The 18687-nt window shown below is 45.2% G+C and overlaps 5 protein-coding genes across 5 annotated transcripts; 2 read left to right on the forward strand and 3 right to left on the reverse strand.

The window, feature by feature from the left end:
- CSUI_006047 (srs domain-containing protein) lies at positions 1 to 1127 on the reverse strand (the record flags this gene model as incomplete). Its single annotated transcript, XM_068066212.1, has 1 exon — positions 1 to 1127. A coding segment is annotated over exon 1 (537 nt), but the record flags the coding sequence as incomplete, so codon positions are not given.
- A 2055-nt stretch (positions 1128 to 3182) lies between these two features.
- CSUI_006048 (uncharacterized protein) lies at positions 3183 to 11058 on the reverse strand (the record flags this gene model as incomplete). The annotated part of the gene is made up of 6 exons (XM_068066213.1): positions 11052 to 11058; positions 6154 to 6486; positions 5337 to 5636; positions 4931 to 5076; positions 3898 to 4034; positions 3183 to 3232 (listed from the first exon to the last, which is right to left on the reverse strand). Exons 2-6 carry the CDS (start codon positions 6208 to 6210, stop codon positions 3183 to 3185), a joined length of 690 nt encoding a protein of 229 aa, XP_067921810.1. The 5' UTR covers positions 6211 to 6486; positions 11052 to 11058.
- On the forward strand, positions 3194 to 7315 carry CSUI_006049 (uncharacterized protein). Its single transcript, XM_068066214.1, has one exon. It carries the CDS (start codon positions 3906 to 3908, stop codon positions 6630 to 6632), a length of 2727 nt encoding a protein of 908 aa, XP_067921811.1. The 5' UTR covers positions 3194 to 3905; the 3' UTR covers positions 6633 to 7315.
- On the reverse strand, positions 9623 to 13783 carry CSUI_006050 (uncharacterized protein). Its single transcript, XM_068066215.1, has one exon. It carries the CDS (start codon positions 12435 to 12437, stop codon positions 11409 to 11411), a length of 1029 nt encoding a protein of 342 aa, XP_067921812.1. The 5' UTR covers positions 12438 to 13783; the 3' UTR covers positions 9623 to 11408.
- CSUI_006051 (k+ channel tetramerization domain-containing protein) lies at positions 13120 to 18673 on the forward strand. The gene is made up of 3 exons (XM_068066216.1): positions 13120 to 15875; positions 16684 to 17029; positions 17963 to 18673. The coding sequence occupies exons 1-3, from the start codon at positions 15121 to 15123 to the stop codon at positions 18542 to 18544; spliced, it is 1683 nt and encodes a 560-aa protein (XP_067921813.1). The 5' UTR covers positions 13120 to 15120; the 3' UTR covers positions 18545 to 18673.
- Positions 18674 to 18687: the final 14 nt, after the last annotated feature.

The following is an 18687-nucleotide window of genomic DNA, read 5'->3' on the forward strand; positions in this document are numbered from 1 at the left end:
AATGTGCTATCCAGCAAGGGCAGCGGTGTCTTGGGAAGGCTCAGCTCGTATTTCTTCGCTGTCTCTCGTTGAGCGGGAGTAACCTCCACCCATTTGACAGGCGTTTCTGCCGCGCCACCCATCAGCACTGCCAAGCTGACCGCCTTGTCCTCGCTACCGTCGTCAGCTGCAGTCTTGCAAGCTGCCAAATCTTTGACACCTTCTGGACAGACCCGCCCCTCTAGCAGCTTTGGTACAACTTCGTCAGCGGCTGCGGCACACTGGAGACTCACCTTCGGCTTTGACTCAGACAAAGTGGCCGTAAACTCCTTTACTTCACCCGACGGACAGGTTGCTTCCTCCACGTCCTTTGACCCGGCTGGTAGTTCTTTGGCTCGAAGGTCGTCGCGTCCCTGCTGACGCAGTGCATAAGCTGAGGACGATAACAGGATAACAGCGGCGGCGCAGGCTAAGAGCCACAGATATTGCCTTGCCATCCGGCCTCTCCCACCTGCGCTGCTGAGAGGCAGACCTTGGTAACACAGACGGAGCGAAGACATGGCTACGTCTACAATGAAAGATTCCCTACAAAACGCAGCCGAGCACAATGAGTAGAACAACTCCAGATAAGACGGTGCTGAAGAAGGGTCGGGGAATTCCAAGGATGGCAAAGCAGAAAAGCACTGTTCGGGGCGGTCCAAAGAGACAGAAACTCACTTCTGACCGAACTCCACCGCATTTCTGCGTCGCGCGGAGCATTCTGCGCGGCCGCCCCCGGGCCCCGGTGCCCCCGTCGATGGGAACACCTAACGCTTGGAGGGGGAGGTAGCGAGAGGTGGAGGCTGCTTCTTCCACTGGTGTATGGCTTTCTAGCGCTAGTCCACGAGGGTTTGCTCGTCCACCTGCTAGGCCTGACTCCTCGATGCGAAGATAAACCCGACCCTACCCGCCGTCGCGACCCTGCCTCGCCACTACAGGGAGGTTGCGGATGACTTTCTCTGGGAAGTCGGACACACACTCTCCTGCGCGTCGTCCGAAAACAGAGCAAATCACTTTTAGTTTCATGAGATCGGCTCAGCTATATCCCAACAGCACTGCTAACTGGTTACGAAGGAAGCGTGTGCTCGAGGTGCCGTCCCTTGACCGGGGAAGCCACTCCGATGCACGGCTAACGAGGAGCCGCCCTTCGCATGGCAGCATGTCCTTCACCGGCGCGCTGAGACTTCCTGTCATCGGGGAGGCAGCACCTTGAGCTGCAGGACGGCGTACATCTGTTCCACGAACGCGATCCAGCTCCGGGATCGAAGCACGAACGTGGCAGTTAATGATACCCAACCAATATTAGATAACCTTGACGCGTCTGAGTAGTAAGAGCATCAACCACTGCCTATGGACCGGAGTTCAGCATTCGGGGATCGCATGAAATGACGGGAGGCGCTGGCTTTACAGTGTTGTCTCGCCAGCAATACATAGCCGCAGCATGAAATACTAAAGAAGCCTGGCCCTCGGCTGATGGTCCGACTGTCTCTCATGCTGAGAAGGGGCAAAGGCACTGGAATTTTATGTTGCTACGATAGTCCATCCAGTGCGACCTTCCAGTGTCGAGTCGTGCCCAGTGAAGTAGCTGGTGTGCCAGCCTGTGTCGACCGCGCGGAGCCAACTTGTTGCACGTCGCAGCTATAGCGAATTACCGGCGTGAGCCAAATAGGTTTTTTATTAGCTAGCTTCGTGCTCGGTGCTGTACAGTAGGTGTGATGACCGCGTCTGTCGCACGCATTACGACCACCAGATAATGCTGGACCTGACGAAGCAGGCCGACTGTTGCAAGCCACGTCCGAAGCGGCTCAGCCCCCCTTGACGAGCTGGAGAGATTCTCACATAAGCAGATCTACTTGCTGTTTGTGTTTATATTAGGTGTGGTGCCCGCTGTACAACAACGCGCCACTACGTATTGATGTCCGCCAGTGCCCCGAATTGAGACAGCTGCTTGCCCTCACCGGGTCACGCTAACGGAACACTTTTACTAAAGAGAGGCGAACGCGGACACAGAGTCGACACTCCGTGCTGCGGGAAAGGTCCGCAGCCCCCTGCACGCTCTTGAGAATAGCTGGCTCCCACGAGAGTGTGCAGCTCGGCTCTTCTGTCAGAGTTGAGCAACTGCTAGCACTGTTACCACAGAAACAGAATCTTTTGCTAGACGAACTGATCCTCCCCCAATCGGTTGCCCGCGCACGGCGCCTCTCTCGCCGTCGCGGGTCCGCTCCACGAGGAACCAGTGTAGACTCTCTGCCTTCCTAGCAGGTCCAGCGGCTTCGCGATATCGTAGCGTCTCTTGTGGCACTGGGCGTCCCAGAACCAGTACACGCTAAAGAGCTCTTATCACTGTGGGCAGGAGTCTTGACTGCCTATCACAGCGTTACCGTAGCAGCTCACCAGCTGACTATTGGCCGAGCGAGCACTGTAGGCTTTTGCGGGCATATTAGCATGTGCGCGCGTGTGTACATATTGATATATACGACTGTCTACGTACTATACGTGTCAAATTGAGGAAAGGGTCTGCGTGAACAATCTTCATGTCCTGAAAGTTATGAATCTTCACTTTATCGTGAGCAACATAGAGAGGACACAGATGAAAACTTTCTACCCATCTGTACAGAGCAGAAGAACACGGAAAGAGAACCATTCCATGGAAACATACAGACAACCCGAATGGTGGAGACGGCTATGTGAAGGGGACGAGATAAGTCTTTTGGGCCCGGCACGATATTCCACAGCCGGAAGTCGCGAAGAGCTGGTCTCATGACCATGTAGCTCTCAACCTGCTCTCCTTCAGAACCTGCTTAATTTCCTCTCTGAGGAGAAAGTATTCAAAGCGGTTGTGACTCAGGCCTAGTCACGAAGTGAGAGAAAGATCTTCTCTCGCTATTGGTGTTCCTTCGTCGAGTGTCTGTCTATACGCCTGCTCTCTCCCTTTCTTTTCGCATGCAAGCCGCACTCACCGTTGCGACGCCAGTGTGCGCGTACTTTCTCTTGAGGTTTCGCAGGTGTATCTGAGAAGCACTGATGACCGTCCGCATGTCAATGCAACAGCTCTCGCTTGATTAGTTTCTCCCTCTTCCGGTGCATGCGCATGCACCGCCAGCTGTGACTTGTTTCTTCGGAAGCTGCAAAGGAGAACCTTGCTTTGTTTCCGTTAGACGCTCTCAGTTTCCATGTGGAAACGGAGATAATCGAGAAAGCCTCTCCGCTTTTCCTGGAGAAGTACGGAAGCAAAGAAGGAAGACAGATAGAGAGAGCTTTCTCTTTAGACGAAATAGACAAGACAGGATGTTTTAGCTCCTCCTATTGTGCTGGTGCCTTCTCAAGTTCGTCACTTCTCTCGAGAGAAGAACAAGAAAGGTGCATTCTGTGGTGAGTCTTCTGGGAAAGAGAGAGAGGTTCAGGGAAGAATCAATTCTCTGTCCTCCTGGGAGAAAAACCAACAGAAGAGAAAGAGGACAAAAAATGACTCTTCTCAAAAAATGATACAAATAGAAAGGATTAGAAAAGCGAGGCCTTGCATCTTTATATCGGCTTGTCTACCTATCGATCGACCTGAAGCCATCCTACTGTAAGGAGAGAGGAGAAGAGAGGGAGAGGAAAGCAGAAGAACAAGTAATAGACTGAGAAGAGTAGAGAGAGAGAGAGACTTCAGAGTGATCTCCTTCTTTCTTTTTCTCCCTTTAAACCCTTCTCACTTCTCTTTCATTTCCTGAACGGTTCGGAGGGATAAGTGAAGACAACGATAATCGACATTCGCATTTACTAAAAAGAAGAAGACGAGGAGGCTTCTTTATCTTCCGTGATGGAAAGGAAAAGAAGGCAGTTCTCTTCTCCGAGAAATCGGTAGAAGAGAAAATGAGGATCATCCACACTAACCATCAATCATGTCGGCTTCTTCTTCTTCTTGCTCTTCTTCCCATTCTCTTAGTACAAAGAGGCTTGTAAAACTCTCTCCCTCTCCTCTCCCGTCTTCAGCTGTCCCTTCCTCTGGAGAATCTTCCTCTTCTTTTCTTCTACCGGAAGAGAAGATCGAAAATCTCTGTCCTCGTTATTCTGTCCCTGTCTCTTTACGTATCTCGCGACTTCCTCCCTCTCCTTCTCTCTCTTCTTCCTTCCAGTGTCAGCATGAAGGGGAGAGGATTCCTTCGATATCCTCTCCCTTACGTCTCTTGAGAGAGCTCGAGGAAGTTGTGAAGAAAAAGGAAAAAGAAGAAGAGGGACGGCCCAGGGATAGAAAAGCGAAGACCAGACCACGCTGTCCTACCTCCTCTTCTTCGCTCTTCGATAGAAAGGAGAAGAAAGAGAAGGTAGCTGAAAAGGAAGAAGCGATAGAAGAAGAACAAGAAGAAGAAGATAGACAATCTCTCGCTACGACAGAAACATCTACTCTCTCTTCTCTTTCTTCTTCTTTCTCTCTCTCTTCTTCTATATTTTCTTCTTCTTCTGTAGCATCACCTAATCATCGTCATTCTCATGGAAAGAAGGAGAATAGAACCTCCTCACACTCTACACCTTCTTTCCTTGATGGCTCAGATCTCTTCTCTTCTTCTTCTTCCCTTTCTTCTTTCTTCAGTAGAGGGCCCGGGAAGGTCAAAGGAGAGAAGAAAGAAACGGAAGAAGAAGAAAGAGATCGAGAAAGCTATGAAAAAGAGAATGAGATGGTAAAAGAGGGAAAGGCTAAGGATGAAGACGAGAAGAAGAAGAAGCTCAGGAGTGAAGAAAGAGAAGAAGAGCAAGAGAGAGGAGAAGGTTTATCTTCTTCTCTTTCTTCGTCTCAACTCCGTCGCTTAAAGCGATTACAGACTTTACTCAAGTTATCTATCATCTCACGGTGTATGGAAAATTCTTCTTCTTCTCCTACTTCCTTTTCTTTATCTCCAACTACCTCTTCCTCTTCTTCATCTTCTACTGCCTCTTCTTTAACTTCTTCTTCATCTTTTTCTTCTTCTTCTTCTGTCTCTTCTTGTGCGGGAAATCCAGTGAGAAAGTGTTTAGAGGAGGTTCATCCTTGCTTCTTTCATCCCAGGCATCGACCGCTGTGTCTTCTGTTTCGAGCTGAAAGAGAGGCAGAAGAAGAAGAGAAAGAAGAAGAAGAACAAGGGAGAAGAAGAGGGTCTCAAGATGATGGAGGGATACAAGGAGAAGAAAGAGATCCACATGTCGAGAAGGAAGGAAAGCATAGAGATCGTCCTCTTCGCCTTTCTTCTTCTTCGCTTTCTGTAGAATCGTTATCGAAAGACAGAAGATGCAGAGCAAGTAAACAAGAAAAGACCACCACTCATCTCTGCAAACCTCTTGACAAAAGAGAAGAACACCCCTCTCTTCCTTTGTCTTCTTCTTCCTCTTCTTTTTCTTCCTCTCTTCCTCTGCTTCCCGCAGGCGTTGTTAAAGTCTTGAATAAGATCGTCGAGAAAGAAAGAATCTTTCATCTCTCTCATGTTTATCTTTATGACACCTTCCGAGCACAATCCGATCGTCGATCTCTTCTTCTCAGTCTCCCTTCTTCTTCTATTTGTTCTTCTTCTGTCTCTTCTGCTTCGTCTTGTACTTCTTTTCTCCAGCCGAATAGACCGGCTTTTCTTGCATGGAGTTTTCACCGAAGCCCAGCGGAGATTCTTAAGAAAGAGAAAGAAAAAGAAGAAGATCAAGATCCAAGAAGAAAACAGATAAAGAAAGAGAAGGAGGGGGCGAAGAAGAAAAGAATACAGTTAAACTCTCTCAAGAGGGAGAGAACAGGTTCAAGTCTTTCCGCTAGTGAAGATAGTGAAGAGATGGAAGAAGTTATCTCGATACAGGAAGAAGAGGAAGAAGAAGAGAGAGATAATGAAGTATCGATGGCGAGTTGTTCATCGACCGCGTCTTCGTCTTCTTGCTCTTCCTCTAGGGCTTCGATTGTCCCTGTATCTTCAAGTCGAGATTCTTCTTCTTCTTCGAGCGATTTCAAGAGAGGGAAGAAAGAAGAGACGCTTCACATAAGACAGAAGAAGAAGCTTAAGGAGAGCGAAGAAACGCGAGAATGCTTTTCTATGCGTGAAGGAGAAAGAGACGATGGAAATGAGCAAGATTCTTCTCCTATCAGCGATAGAGAAACTTTTCAGTTCTTCTCTTATGATAGGGTTGTCAATACCATACCTCTTCCCTCTTCCGCTTCTTCTTCTTCTTCTCTCTCTTCTTCTCCATCGATAGCATCTCTTCTTCACCAACTTCGATTGTCTCTCGGTTCAGGGCATCGCGATGCTCGCCATCTCTCCCCTACAAAACTCCTGGAGACACTCGAGCTAGCCACACGCTCACGTGCCATTCTTCGTATTCTACAAGAATATCCTTCTTCTTTCGCCGCCGATGAGGAGAACAAGAATAAGATCAAGAAGATAAAAGATAGACGAGGAGGAGAAGGAAAAGAAGGAGTCGCCGACATCAAGCTCAAGGGTAAGAGAGAAGGAGATAGAGACAGTGAAGAAGAAACTAACGAAGAAAAGAAAAGTAAAGAAGAAAAAGAAGAAACGGATCTTCTTCTCCCGAGTGCGAAGATTGTTCTCCAGAGGTTACGTGAAGAGAGATTTGCCGAAGTTCGGAAGACAGCGTTAGGCGGACATCTCCTTCTTCCTTGAGCTTGTACAGCTTCTGTCTCTCTCGATATCTGTCTCTCTCTTTCTTCTTCTTTCTCTTCTCTATTCTACACACACTCGCGCGCAGGAAGAAAGAAGAGAAGAAGAGAAAGAAGGGAGACAGCTTTCTTTTCGTGTTCCCCTTCTTTCCTTCTGTCTCCACCTTCCTGCGATCTGACTTGTCTTTCTTCTTTTTTGTATCTATCTGTTTTCTTCTCTTTTTCATGATCGCCTTTCTGCCCCTCTTATCAAAGATCTTTCTCTTTTCAAAACTTGTCGATCAAAGAACAATCTTGTGAAGATGCTTTAGTAGGTAGTGGGAGTAGTAGCGCCGTCTTATGCCAGTCAGATGTAGAAGAGGAAGAAGAAGAAAAAAAGAAAAGAAAAGAAAGAGATAGAGAAGAAAGAAGGTGTAGTTTTTGTCTTCTCTCCCTTCTTCTCGTTCTTTCCGTCTTCTGCGTGTTCTTTCTCCTCATGAAAATGCCGAGATGAGTGACCCAAACACGTGGCATCAGACGTGCTTTTCATATCGGATTTGTGAGGTGTATGTACACCTCAGAATACTTAGATCATGCAGTATCCTATTATCATCATTGTCCTTTATGTTTTTTTCTCTCTTGTCGACAAAGAAGAAAGTTTCTTTTTCTTTAACTTTCTTCCAGGGATAAGAACAAGAAAACTTTGAGTCAATTAAGTTTCTTCTCCTCCATCAGAAACAGAGAAAGAAATGGAAAGAGAGGAGAGAACAAGAAAGAAAAGAAGAAAGAAATTTTTCTTTCTTTAGTAAGCAGGTGCCTCAGATTTGTACGGAAGGAAGAAACATCAGACTTCGTCTTTTTCTCTCTCTGTTGGTTTATCTCAAATGAATTGCTTCTTAACTCCCATCACCTTTTTTACGTTAGGAGGAAGGCGACTCCTGTTTTGTTTCGGCAGAAGATTTCTTTCTCTTTCATCTTGGTGAAAATGAATTAAAGTTTCTTTCCGTTAGCTCTCAGTGTAAATCTATCCACCTCCTTGACTTAACACATACTTCCAACCGTGTCAGGGACCACGCTATGGGTCTTCCAGTTAGAGGTGGTGCATGCAGTATGTAAGGCTGGGTGAAGGGAGCGAGAGAGAGAAGGTGACCGTCTGTACTTCTATCTGATGTAGGAAGATTTCTATATATTTTGTCGAGATGAAGGGCTTCAAACTGATCAAGTTGTGAAGCAGAGAGGGTGTATTGACTACATTGGCTCCAAAGACATCCAGAGAAAAACGACAACTTTATGCTTCGTTTTTCCTTCTTAGCAGACACCTACTTGCAGATCTACATCTGCACTTCTCTCCATATATGTATATTCGATCTCCTCATAGGTACACGTACAAAAGTCTATGTATAGCAACAGGTGAAGCACTTGCACACTTACATACATAAGCGGCGTCTATATGTATATATATACACATATATGGATGTTTTCATGCATACTGTCTTTATCTATTTATAAATATGTATGTGTTTAGACACGTCCAACTTCGTTCGCTGTTTTATATACGTTTCCAGTGCATGCGGCAACAGCTAGCGTAGCAGGCAGGAGTTGTATTGAGCAGTTGAGGATTGGAGGCTTAAAAGAGGAGAAAGAGATAGGGCTCAGAAAGATTAGACCGATGTGAAACTCGCCCCAGTCTTCTATCTTTTCTGCTTCCAATGAAAGGACAAAGAGAGAGAGAGAGAAGTGAAAGAGAAGTAAAGAAAATCACCTCTATCTCCCCTACCTATCTCTCTTCTTTTTACACCTCTGTCAACGTTAGGCATACCAAATAAGAGTTCCTTCTTACTCTCTTCTTCATCTTCTTCTCTCTCTTCAACTCGTTCTCTACTGTTCTTCTCATTTTATTCTTCTTTCTCATGAAGATGACGATCTACGCATATATATTCAAGAAAGAGAACAAGGAAGAGCTTCACTCTCCGTGAGACATACAGCCCTATGTAGTAGAAGGATACTTAAGCAGCGTATCTCTCAATTCTCTCTTCTTTCTTTCCTTCTTCCTTTGTATTTATGAGGTGTGAACGTTTTTTCTTTCCGCCCTCTTCAAATTCATAGAAAAGTTGAAGGAAACGTTTGAATATGACTTCTCTCTCTTCGCTCGCATCTTCTACGAGCATAGAGTCTTTCACAGTTTCCACAGAGAGATCAGGAGGGCAGGAGATAAGACTTCTTCAAGCCTACGTAAGTAGGAACAAGTTTTCTCTCTATTCTTCTTGATAAGAGGCGTCACCGCATATAAGCCGATCCATCATAAGAGTGCCCCAAAAGGAGTAGTAGTAAGGGAACAAGAGTGGAGTCTGTATAGGGAGGAATTTTGTCGCGGTAGGCTATCTCTACGTCATCTGAAAGATCTAAGTAGAAATCCTCTTGGAGTATATCTGCGTGCATGCTGGGATTCTGCAAGAGAAGAAAAAGGAGAAATTTCTTCATCTTCAGATTCTCTTCTTGTTCTCTTTCTTCGGGAGAGCAAATCTCAGAGAGAAAGATAGAGAAGACAGATAGATACTTCCCCAATAGTCTTTCAACTCACCTATCACTCCATTCATCTATACATGAATATATAGGTATATAGTCTTGACTGGCGTATCTGCTTTTGACAGGAGTCTTTCTCTTTCTCTTTCTTCCTAAAGAACTTTAGTGAATGAAAGCCCACGTGAAACCTGCCTGGATCAGGGGGCGTGTATCTCTCTTGAGTGTTGAATCTATCTGTCTATCTAACTATTCATCTGTCTCTAATCTATCTGTATCTAACTACCTATCTATCTTTGATTCGCGTGTACCTATTCAAAGGGAGACGGTCCAAGAGTGTGTACGTGCGTATGCGCTCTACCGCGCATATATATGTACAAACAAGTACATAAAGATAGATACATATGCATATCCCTTTTTTTTCTCTCTATCCCGTTGTGAGTCTCGCAGGAAGGTGAACGAGATATTGGAGTGTACATACAGTGTGTCCTAACTACCTCTTTCCGATTCGAGAACAGAAAGTTCAAACAGCATGCATGCGCCCACAAGAAATCCATGTATGAACAAGTGGACGAATGACAGATGACCTACAGAGATGAAGAATAGACACGTCAAGGAACGTGAGATTCTGTAGGATCAATACATAAAAGAATCGTTCTGTCTTTCTTTCTTTCTTTTCTCTTTTATATTTTTAATTCAACAGTCCGTCTGAAGAAAACATAAGAGGGGAGGTATGAGACGGTTTCATCATTATTCTCGTCTTGACATGCAGAACCGAAGACAGAAAAACAGATTTCGCCGGAAAGAAGAAAACGAACAAGTCGGATTTTTCATGGTTGCATGCGGATGTTTCTTGGTTGCATGCGGGTGTGTCGGGTGTACATACAGACACCTGGGTCTTCTCTTTATTGTTTTCAGAATTCTCTTTGGAAAACTTCGTTGACAAAAGTCATTCAGTCCATCTTTCTCTCATCTTCATTGGAGCTTTTCACCCTCCTTTCTTGAGAAACGAAAGATACACCGGAGAGAAAAAAGTGACGGAGAAGAAAAAGAGAACGGATGAAAGAGAGATGGAACAACAGATCGAGTACCATGGATCCACGACTTTCCATATACACCTGCCCGTCTATCTATCTATCTATCTTTGATGCATCTGTCTTTGATCTCTCTATCTGTAGGAGTGGATAAAGAACTTCATCTAGGTACACATTAGAGCCACAGGGGTGTACATACACCCGGTCAAGAGAGATCTTCGCCACAGATCTCAACCTCCAGTGCATCGACCCAACGGATAGATCTCACAAGAAGAAATGGACGAGCGCATAGATACACACCCCCAGAGAGAGAAAGCAAGAAGCTAGATGCGATAGAGAGAGACGAGACTGAAAGAAGATCAATGCTTACAGAGAAAGAGATCAGAAGGAAAAGAATAGACAGGGCAAGACGTCGGGCCGACGTCGCAAAAATCAAGATAGTGAAGAAAGAAAAATTTCTTCTACGGGCTTGGAGAGATGAAAGATTCAGATAAAGAGGAACGAGGGGGGGAGGCGGGAGGTGTACGTACACCCCTGGAGTCTTGTTGGTGTAAGGAGAGCAATGAGAGAGAGCGAATGAGAAGCATTCAATGAAAAGAAGAAGAGGGAAATGAAGAAGAAAGAGATCTTGTCGTTTTCCATCGAGAGTGCATGTGGCTTCATCAATATTATCAAAACAGAAGAAAGACACCTCAGGCTCTTTCTTCTCTCGCTCTTTCCTTTGCTTCTTCTTCTTCTCGAGATTGTGTTGGACATGAATGATCGAAAGTCGTTAGTATATCGACCCTCCTACATGGTATTTCTCTCCTTTCTTGTTTTGCGTTTCCCCTCTCATCCGTGAAGACACACATATCAACACCCTGGGGAAGGAAAAGATTCTTTTCTTAGACCCTTCATTTGAGGTGTACATACACCCGAAGAAAACGTCTCATTCCCCCCTAGATCATTCTTTTAAGAGAAATGTTCACATTCTCTCTCTCATTTACGTTTACTTTCTTTCTCTCCCTCTTCCCACGTGGGAAGAACGTTCTTCTTGTCACCCACAACCCACTTTCTTCTCCCTCTCTTGTTCATCTCCCTCTCTCTTTCTCCGTTCTATCTCTCTTTCTGTCATCTCTCCCTCTCATATCATTCGTTGTCTTTCTTTCTTTCCTTTTTGACGACTCTCGTCTTCTTTATCGCCTCTTCTTATATCTCCAAACATCTTATCTACCCTTCTTTCTTTCTTTCTCTCCCCCTCTTTCTCTTCAATTGCGAGGTGTATTGGCATTGTCATCGAGACCTATACCATATGAAGGAAACTGAGCGAGGAGAGCATCTTCTTCAATTTCTTCTGCTGGCTTCATTTCGAATCCAGTCCCGCCGACTTGGAGAACACGATAGAAACTCCATAGCATCCGAAGAATGAAGTGAGTTAACAATAATTGAATGATGTAAAAGATACAGAAAGCTGCTTCATATGATGTCAACGACACCTCCACCTGTCTGTACACCTGAGAAATATGACTGGGGGAAGTTGCATCATGCACATGGTCAGGATGATGATCATAATGATGTGGAGCTAGAGATATCCCCCCCCCCACATCCTCTTCTTCTATTCCTCCTCGTATTCTTCTTTCTCCTTGTCCTACAAAATACTGGCTTAAGATGGCCTTCTTGACTCGAGGAGGGAAATCCGTTTCTTCTCCTTCATCTTCTCCTCCTCCCCCAGTGATGAAAGGAGAAAGATCAGCCGTTTCATTGGGTCTCTTTAGACTTCTCCATAGAATAATACACGTTAAACCTAGTTGTATACCCCACAGAATATAGACTAGAATCTGGAGATAGAAAGCAATGAAGGCGAGAAAGGCATTCTGTTTCCCTGCGGAACAAAGAAGTAAAGTAGCTGTAAGAAGAGACAAGACTGCACCCGATGTAAAAGCAGCTCCACGTATATTCACATCAAGAATTGTAAAGACAGAATAACCGATGAGAAAGACAGACCATAGACTCACAGCCGTCCCTAGAGAACAGCAGAGACACTGGCGATAGGTGTGGACAGGTTTACGGGATTTTCTTCTTGCAGAATTCAAAAGAAAAGGAGTACGTGGCGATGACATGGCGGTAGCCGAGTCTTGGCCTCCTGGAGAGGGAACAGAGGGACGATAGAGATGATCTAAATGACGATCGTCGGAAGGAGTATTGTCTCGAGATGGAGTGACAGGTGTATCCAAGGTATTATATGGGGGGGCATAGGATGGAGGCGCCGAAAGTCTGGATGGAGACGAAGAAGACATTGTAGAAAGACAGAGAGGAAGAAGGAGGAGAAGAAGAAAAGGAGAGGGAAGGAAGATGAGGGAAGGGACGAGATGAAGAGGAATGGTTAGAGAGACCCAGAGAGAGAAGGAGAGAAAGACTGGGAAGAAAGAAAGGGAAGAGACAGAGACGGGAGAGGGGGGAAGTGAAGAGGATGGAATGATTACGGGGCGTGTTCAATTAGATGAGTGAGAAGATGAAGAGAAAACAGAAAGATTCAGGAGTCTCCAATGAGTGTCCCTCCCGGGTGTTGTATCGGAGGAGATGTCTTTCTTCATACACAGATATGTCACATGGTAGATGAGCTCATGAAGGGCAACACGTCAGGTGAGAAAGGAAGAAGACGGAAAAGAAAATCCACACAAAAGACTCTGAGTGGAATGTGAAAGGATATGACGCTGTAGGTAAGAGAGAGAAGAAGCAATCTTAATATAAAGAAGAGCCCCAGGCAGATGTCATTCTCTCCTGCCGCTTCGACTTGTCCATCCTTCTCCGTTCTTTCTCCTTTTATCATATCATCACAAGAACTCGAGCTGTTAAGAAGATACGAGACATGTCTTCATTCTTCTAGCGACGTGGGAGAAAAGACCCGTTGGACGACCGCTGAAGAAAAGAGAAGAACCGAGACAGAGGAGAAAGATTCAAAGCCCGTGTTTGTTTGAACGGGAAAAGAAAAATAGACGTACGATGGGAAACAGGAGACCGACCCCGGAATGAAGTAAGCCGGAGACGAGAAAGAGAGAAGAGAATGGAAGAAAGTCTACGGATTCCACGAAAACAAAGAAACAGACAAGGGCTCAATTGATGAGAGAGAAAGATAATCCCAAGACATCTTGGTGCCTTCCTGGATATTGAGATGAAAGAAGAGATTCCATCGGCGCTCTCCGTTCTATCCGGCCTTTCTAGCCAGTGGTTGGTATGGAAGTTAGCTCAATAGTTCTCTCTCGGTTGTCGCTCGGGTGTACATACACCTCATGTGGTGTTGGTGAGGCTCATCGTCACCATGGGGAGAGGGCGGATTGCATGGAAAACAAGAACGAAATCAACGCATGTTATGCAGACCAACCCACATAACTTTTCATATTTTTCGTTTTGCGATGTAGATCTTGTAGAACAAATTCTCGTTCTTTTTATTTCCACGGACAGGACTATGAGGGAAGCTCCATCGAGAAGATCAAGACAACAAGCGATTGCGTCTGGCTGTACGTACAGCCAGCAGCCCGGCTGTATGGGCAGGTAGGTGGACGATGAATGTTGAGGACTCAAGCCCCCTCCCGAGAGTCGTTTTTCACAGTCAAATGCTTCAGTTTTCAAACATAAGTTCATCGATACTTCTCTTTTGTTAATTAAACACCCAAAGAAAGAGAAAGAAACAGCTCTAGGGACAAAACGCGCTATCTTTCGTATCCCCCGGGAATTTTGTGGCGGACTAGCGGAAGAGAGATAGGATGATTGATGAGAGGGAACTTTCTTGTCTTTGCTTTCTCCATTTTGTCTTCCAAAAAGAATTCTCTTGGAAGCAGAGAAGACAGAAGCTTATTTATCATCCTTTCTTTCAACAACAAGCCTTGGGAAGCTCACTCGTCTTCTCTCTCCTCTCGTGTTTCCATGATCATTGAAGTTATGAAGGGGGAGAGAGAGACCGAGGAAATGAGACAAGGCCAGATGTGTCGCGTTTTATGATTAAGGAAGGTGAGTGGATCGTTCTTTTGAAGTCGATTTTCATAGGAGAACGCGTGGCTTTTTTACATCTCTTTCTTCTCTTTTTTCTTTTCCTTTCTTTTTCGCTTGGTTGTTTCTTCTTCGCTCCAAGTGATGATTCACCCCATTTAGTCTCTTCTGTTGCAGCGGGCCAAAAACTCCATCTTTTCGAATGAGCTAGCCGGCAATCGAGGGAGAGAGATGGATTGGGTTGAGAGGGGAAGATTAGAAAGAAAAACAGAAGACGGGAGAAAAGAAAGACGAAAGATGGACAAGAGGGAAGTTTTGATTGGCTCTTTTTGAAGAGGAGAATTCAGTGAGATGTGCGATGAAAGAGAAAATGACTAAACTCTCACTCTCCTTCCTCTCTATGGTTGAGTCTGGCGGCGATTGAGGATAGACTTTCTTTCCTCTCTCTTTCTTTCTCTTTTCTTCTCGGGGAGAGATTTCCAGTTTTCCGTCCAGAGAAGGAACCTTTACAGTTGGATCTTGTCCTTTCTTTTTGTGTCATTTCATGGGAGTTGTTCTTTGCTAAGAAGCCTGATTTCTCTCTGTTGCTGTGACGGAGAACTTTCTTTCATCCTTTAGTCTCTTCATTCTCTCTTGTCCTTGCCTCTTTTTCTTCCTCCTTTCTTCTCTTCTCTGTCTCTTTGAGTCCTGCAGGTACCCTTCTAGAGGCGTGAGAGATTAGCTCAAGCTGTGTGTGTCCGTTTTCTTCTTCTCTTTCCTTCTTTCTCCTCTTTCTATCAGTGACCCTCTGCTGTGTGATAAGAAGAGACGCTGTACTTTCGACCTATCCTTTCCGTATATTCCTTTAATTTCGGCGTCATCTTCTCTCGTCGTCATTAAGAGAAAAGAGAGCAAGGAGAACAGAAAGAACCGCAAGTCTCTCTTTCTCTGTTTGTCGGTTCTTTTTTTTTGACTTCTCTTCATTTCCTCTTCTTTTCTTCTTCTTGCCACACTATGCTTGATTCTACTGGGAGAGATCTTCTCTCTCCCTCTCCCGGCACTCTTGCATCTCATTCTAAATCTGTGAATGAAATCCAGGAGATGAGCTCTGAAGAGAAGAAACTCTCTTACCATCCTCATGCATCTTCTCCGCCTCTTACTCTTCCACTTCGATCTGCTTCGCCGTCACCTCTCCCTTCTCTTCCTTTGTCACAATCCAAGAGAACAACGCATCAATCGACACAGACATCGCCGTCTCTTTCTTCTTCTTCTACTCGAGAAGTTCGCTCAAGGACAGAAGATCATCGCATTTCTTTGAATGTGGGAGGAAAGGTTTATGAAACAACTACAGAGACGTTACTTAGCGTCCGTGGAAGTTACTTCACTGCTTTATTATCTTCTCTATGGAGCGATTCGACAGAAGAAGAGGAAGAAGAAGAAGATGACCGACAAAATGAAGTAGCGGAAGAAGTTCATGAGCCTCATTGGGATGTCCATGCACAGGAAAGGAGAAGAACAATAAGAAGAAAGAGAAGAGAGAAAGGAAGAAAAGAGATCTTTGTCGATCGGAATGGAGAGCGCTTTTCATATATCTTAGATTATCTACGTGATGGTGTCCTCGTTTGTCCCCTAGAGAAGTCGCTTCTCCAGGGTCTACTCTTAGAAGCGAAGTTCTTTGGATTGCCGTCGATGGTCTCTGATATACAGACTTCACTCGACTTTCTTCAGAGACAGCAAGCCTGCCGAGCTATTCAATACGCCTCAGAAAGGTACGACCCGAGAGAGTCATTTTCTTTCTCTGGAGATGGGTATATCTATCTCTTCTCCATCTATCCATCTTCCTATCTGTATCTTTCTACATGTCTGTATGTAGATCTATAGATGCTTAGCCAGAGGTTTCGTTCATCGAGGTCACGCCTATACTAGGATGGAATGTAGGCATACATAGAGACATGCGTAGGGTATGGAGATGGAGAGAGGAAGATGTGGCTAGACGCAAATGAAGGTGTGTAGCTTTGAATCTGGTTCAGGTGTACATCATACAAACTCGTGGAATGTACATGGGGCAGGCTGATGGTCTCTTCTTCTTCTTGTGTCTCTGTCTGTCTAGACGTTTCTTCATTCCCCAAGGATCTGAAGCGACGAGATGAGTGACAGGAGAAATCACAAATGTTAGGTTGTTTTCGGATCCGTACATATATGTGTTTGAGGTGTATGTACACCTCATATATTGTGTAAACTTGTACAGATACTTGTACGTGTGGTAGGTATATCTGAATGCGACGAAGCCTCTCTCCTTACGATGATCTTTACTTCGTGAGTGGTTTCGTCTTCCATATATCTACAACTCCTTTTTACTTCCTCCTTGTTCTTTCTTGGACCCCGTACATCTCGTAGTCACGGAGATCTGTCACGACCTTTCAGATGGACCACGTCGGCTTTTCCTTCTTCCTTCCTTCTTTTCCTTCTATTCTTCTTTCTCTCTTTCTTTGTCAACCGGTGTTATTCTTTCGTACTGTTTTCTTTATCTTCTTCTTTCTAGTTCACCTTGCTTTTCTTCTTTTTCTCTCCTTTCAGACTTCAAGCAGCGGCTATGCATGCAACCACGATGTCCTCTTCTTCCTCATCATCTGATTATCTCTTTCTCCCCCCCTCTCCCGTCCTACCTGATCCAACGACTGGGGGTCGGTGCATGACGTCGAGTGTACAGTCGACGTTTCCGGCTTATACACGGAGAATACCTGGAGGAGGAACAGGAGTCTCATCAAATGGATGTCTAGTTAATCCATCGCCTTATCGGCCACCTCATTTTCTTTCTTCTTCTTCATCGTCCTGCATTGGGACGGCGTGTTCTTCTTCTTCTTCACTCTTATCTTCTCCTTTGGTTTCTTCGTCAGCTCCATGCCCGACGGATCACATGCATGTATGTACACTTGAATACCCTGTAGAGGGATAGAGACAACTGTCTATCATACCTTCTTGGCGTGTGTGGGGAGAGTTCTTACGTATGAGGGAGGGGTAGTTCGTTGACTTTCCTCTACGTATACATGCATCTACGTGCATATATGGAAATGAATGAAATACCCAGCCATGCACTTAGAGAGAGAGACAGGTTCATCATATGCTGGTTGACGGCTTCATTGCCAGCTAAATAGACAAGTAGTCAAGTGCTAGGCACCTATCTACTTGTCTATCTAGAAGTGAATGAGATACGTATGTACACATGTACACATAGCTATCTATGCTGGCTGATAGCCCTAAGGCAAGGCAGATCCTTCCGGTTCCTCTCTGGTGTGAATCTGAGGAATCTTCGTGGAAGGAGTCTTCTCTATGGTCGGTCATATATTAAGACTCTGCAATGTCTTATCCCTCTCTTCTTCCTTTTCTTAGGGTTTTCTTCCTGATGGAAAGAGAGGAAGACCAGACTTCTTAGCGTATCAGCTGAAAACCGGAGAGCAGGAGTGAGATAGCTAGTTAAGCTATATAGCTAGTTGAGCTATATAGCTAGTTGAGCTATATAGCTAGTTGAGCTATCTAGGTCTTTACGCAAGGCGTCGCTAGCAAAATATAGAGTACACCCGACGTACAGAACACTAAGAAGAAAACGGAATGCTTGAACAGCACTCTCTTATCTCACACACTTACATAGGACACGTGATGTATCTCTCTAGATGTGCATATGTCTACATACTTTGTATGTAGGCTAGGATGCGAGTAAAGGACGATATGGTAGATGAGCTCGTCATACATATCACAGAGAAACACAGATAGACATATAGATAGATACATCCACAGACGCCTATCTATATCGTAATATCTTTCTTCTTGTTCTCTCTCCCTCTCTTTCTCCGTACAGCATGCAACACCGGCTTACACAAGAGAAGAAGGTCACCCCCTATCATCATCGTATATAAGAGGAGAGAATCCATTAGGTCTGCAAGTAAGAAGAGTCGACAGAGGCCTAGGACTTCACTCACCTGACTCATCTCCTTGTGCTTCTTCTTCTCTTTCTCCTTCTTCATCTTCCTCATATCACCCCTCTCATGGCCACCATTCTCATCTTGCTTGTTCTTCTTCCTCCTCCTCATCGAGCAGTAGTCGTGGAAGTAGCCAAGCAGGGAGAAGCCGATCAGGAGGCGGAGGAGGACCTGCACATCAGAGTCAACCTGTTCCTTATCATGCCCCGAGTGATACTAGCGATGTAGGTAGTACTCGTCATACTAAAGGAGAAGGAAGAAATCTAGATCGTGGCAGCAACAGTACTAGGAATTACCAACAAGAAGATTCTCTCGATTTCGATACTGACGATGGATATCGAAGAAGCTTAATCAATGATGACCCTGAGCCTCCGAAGCCTCTTATGCTAGATCTTCTCACTTCAGCAGATGCCCAGCTACGCTTTGGTGAGAAGGTCTTCAGAACGGATGCGGATTTCTAAGAGGAAAAGGGAAGAAGGTCTCATGACAGGTGTATGCAGAAGTAAAGGACGAGAGAAAGGAAGACAGTCAAAGAAAGAAGGGAATACGACTGAAGAGAGAAAGAGAAGAGAAGAAAAGGATGGTGTACATACACCTCATTCCT

Source organism: Cystoisospora suis, assembly GCF_002600585.1.
Source record: "Cystoisospora suis strain Wien I chromosome Unknown contig_3024, whole genome shotgun sequence".
Taxonomy (NCBI): Eukaryota; Apicomplexa; class Conoidasida; order Eucoccidiorida; family Sarcocystidae; genus Cystoisospora; species Cystoisospora suis.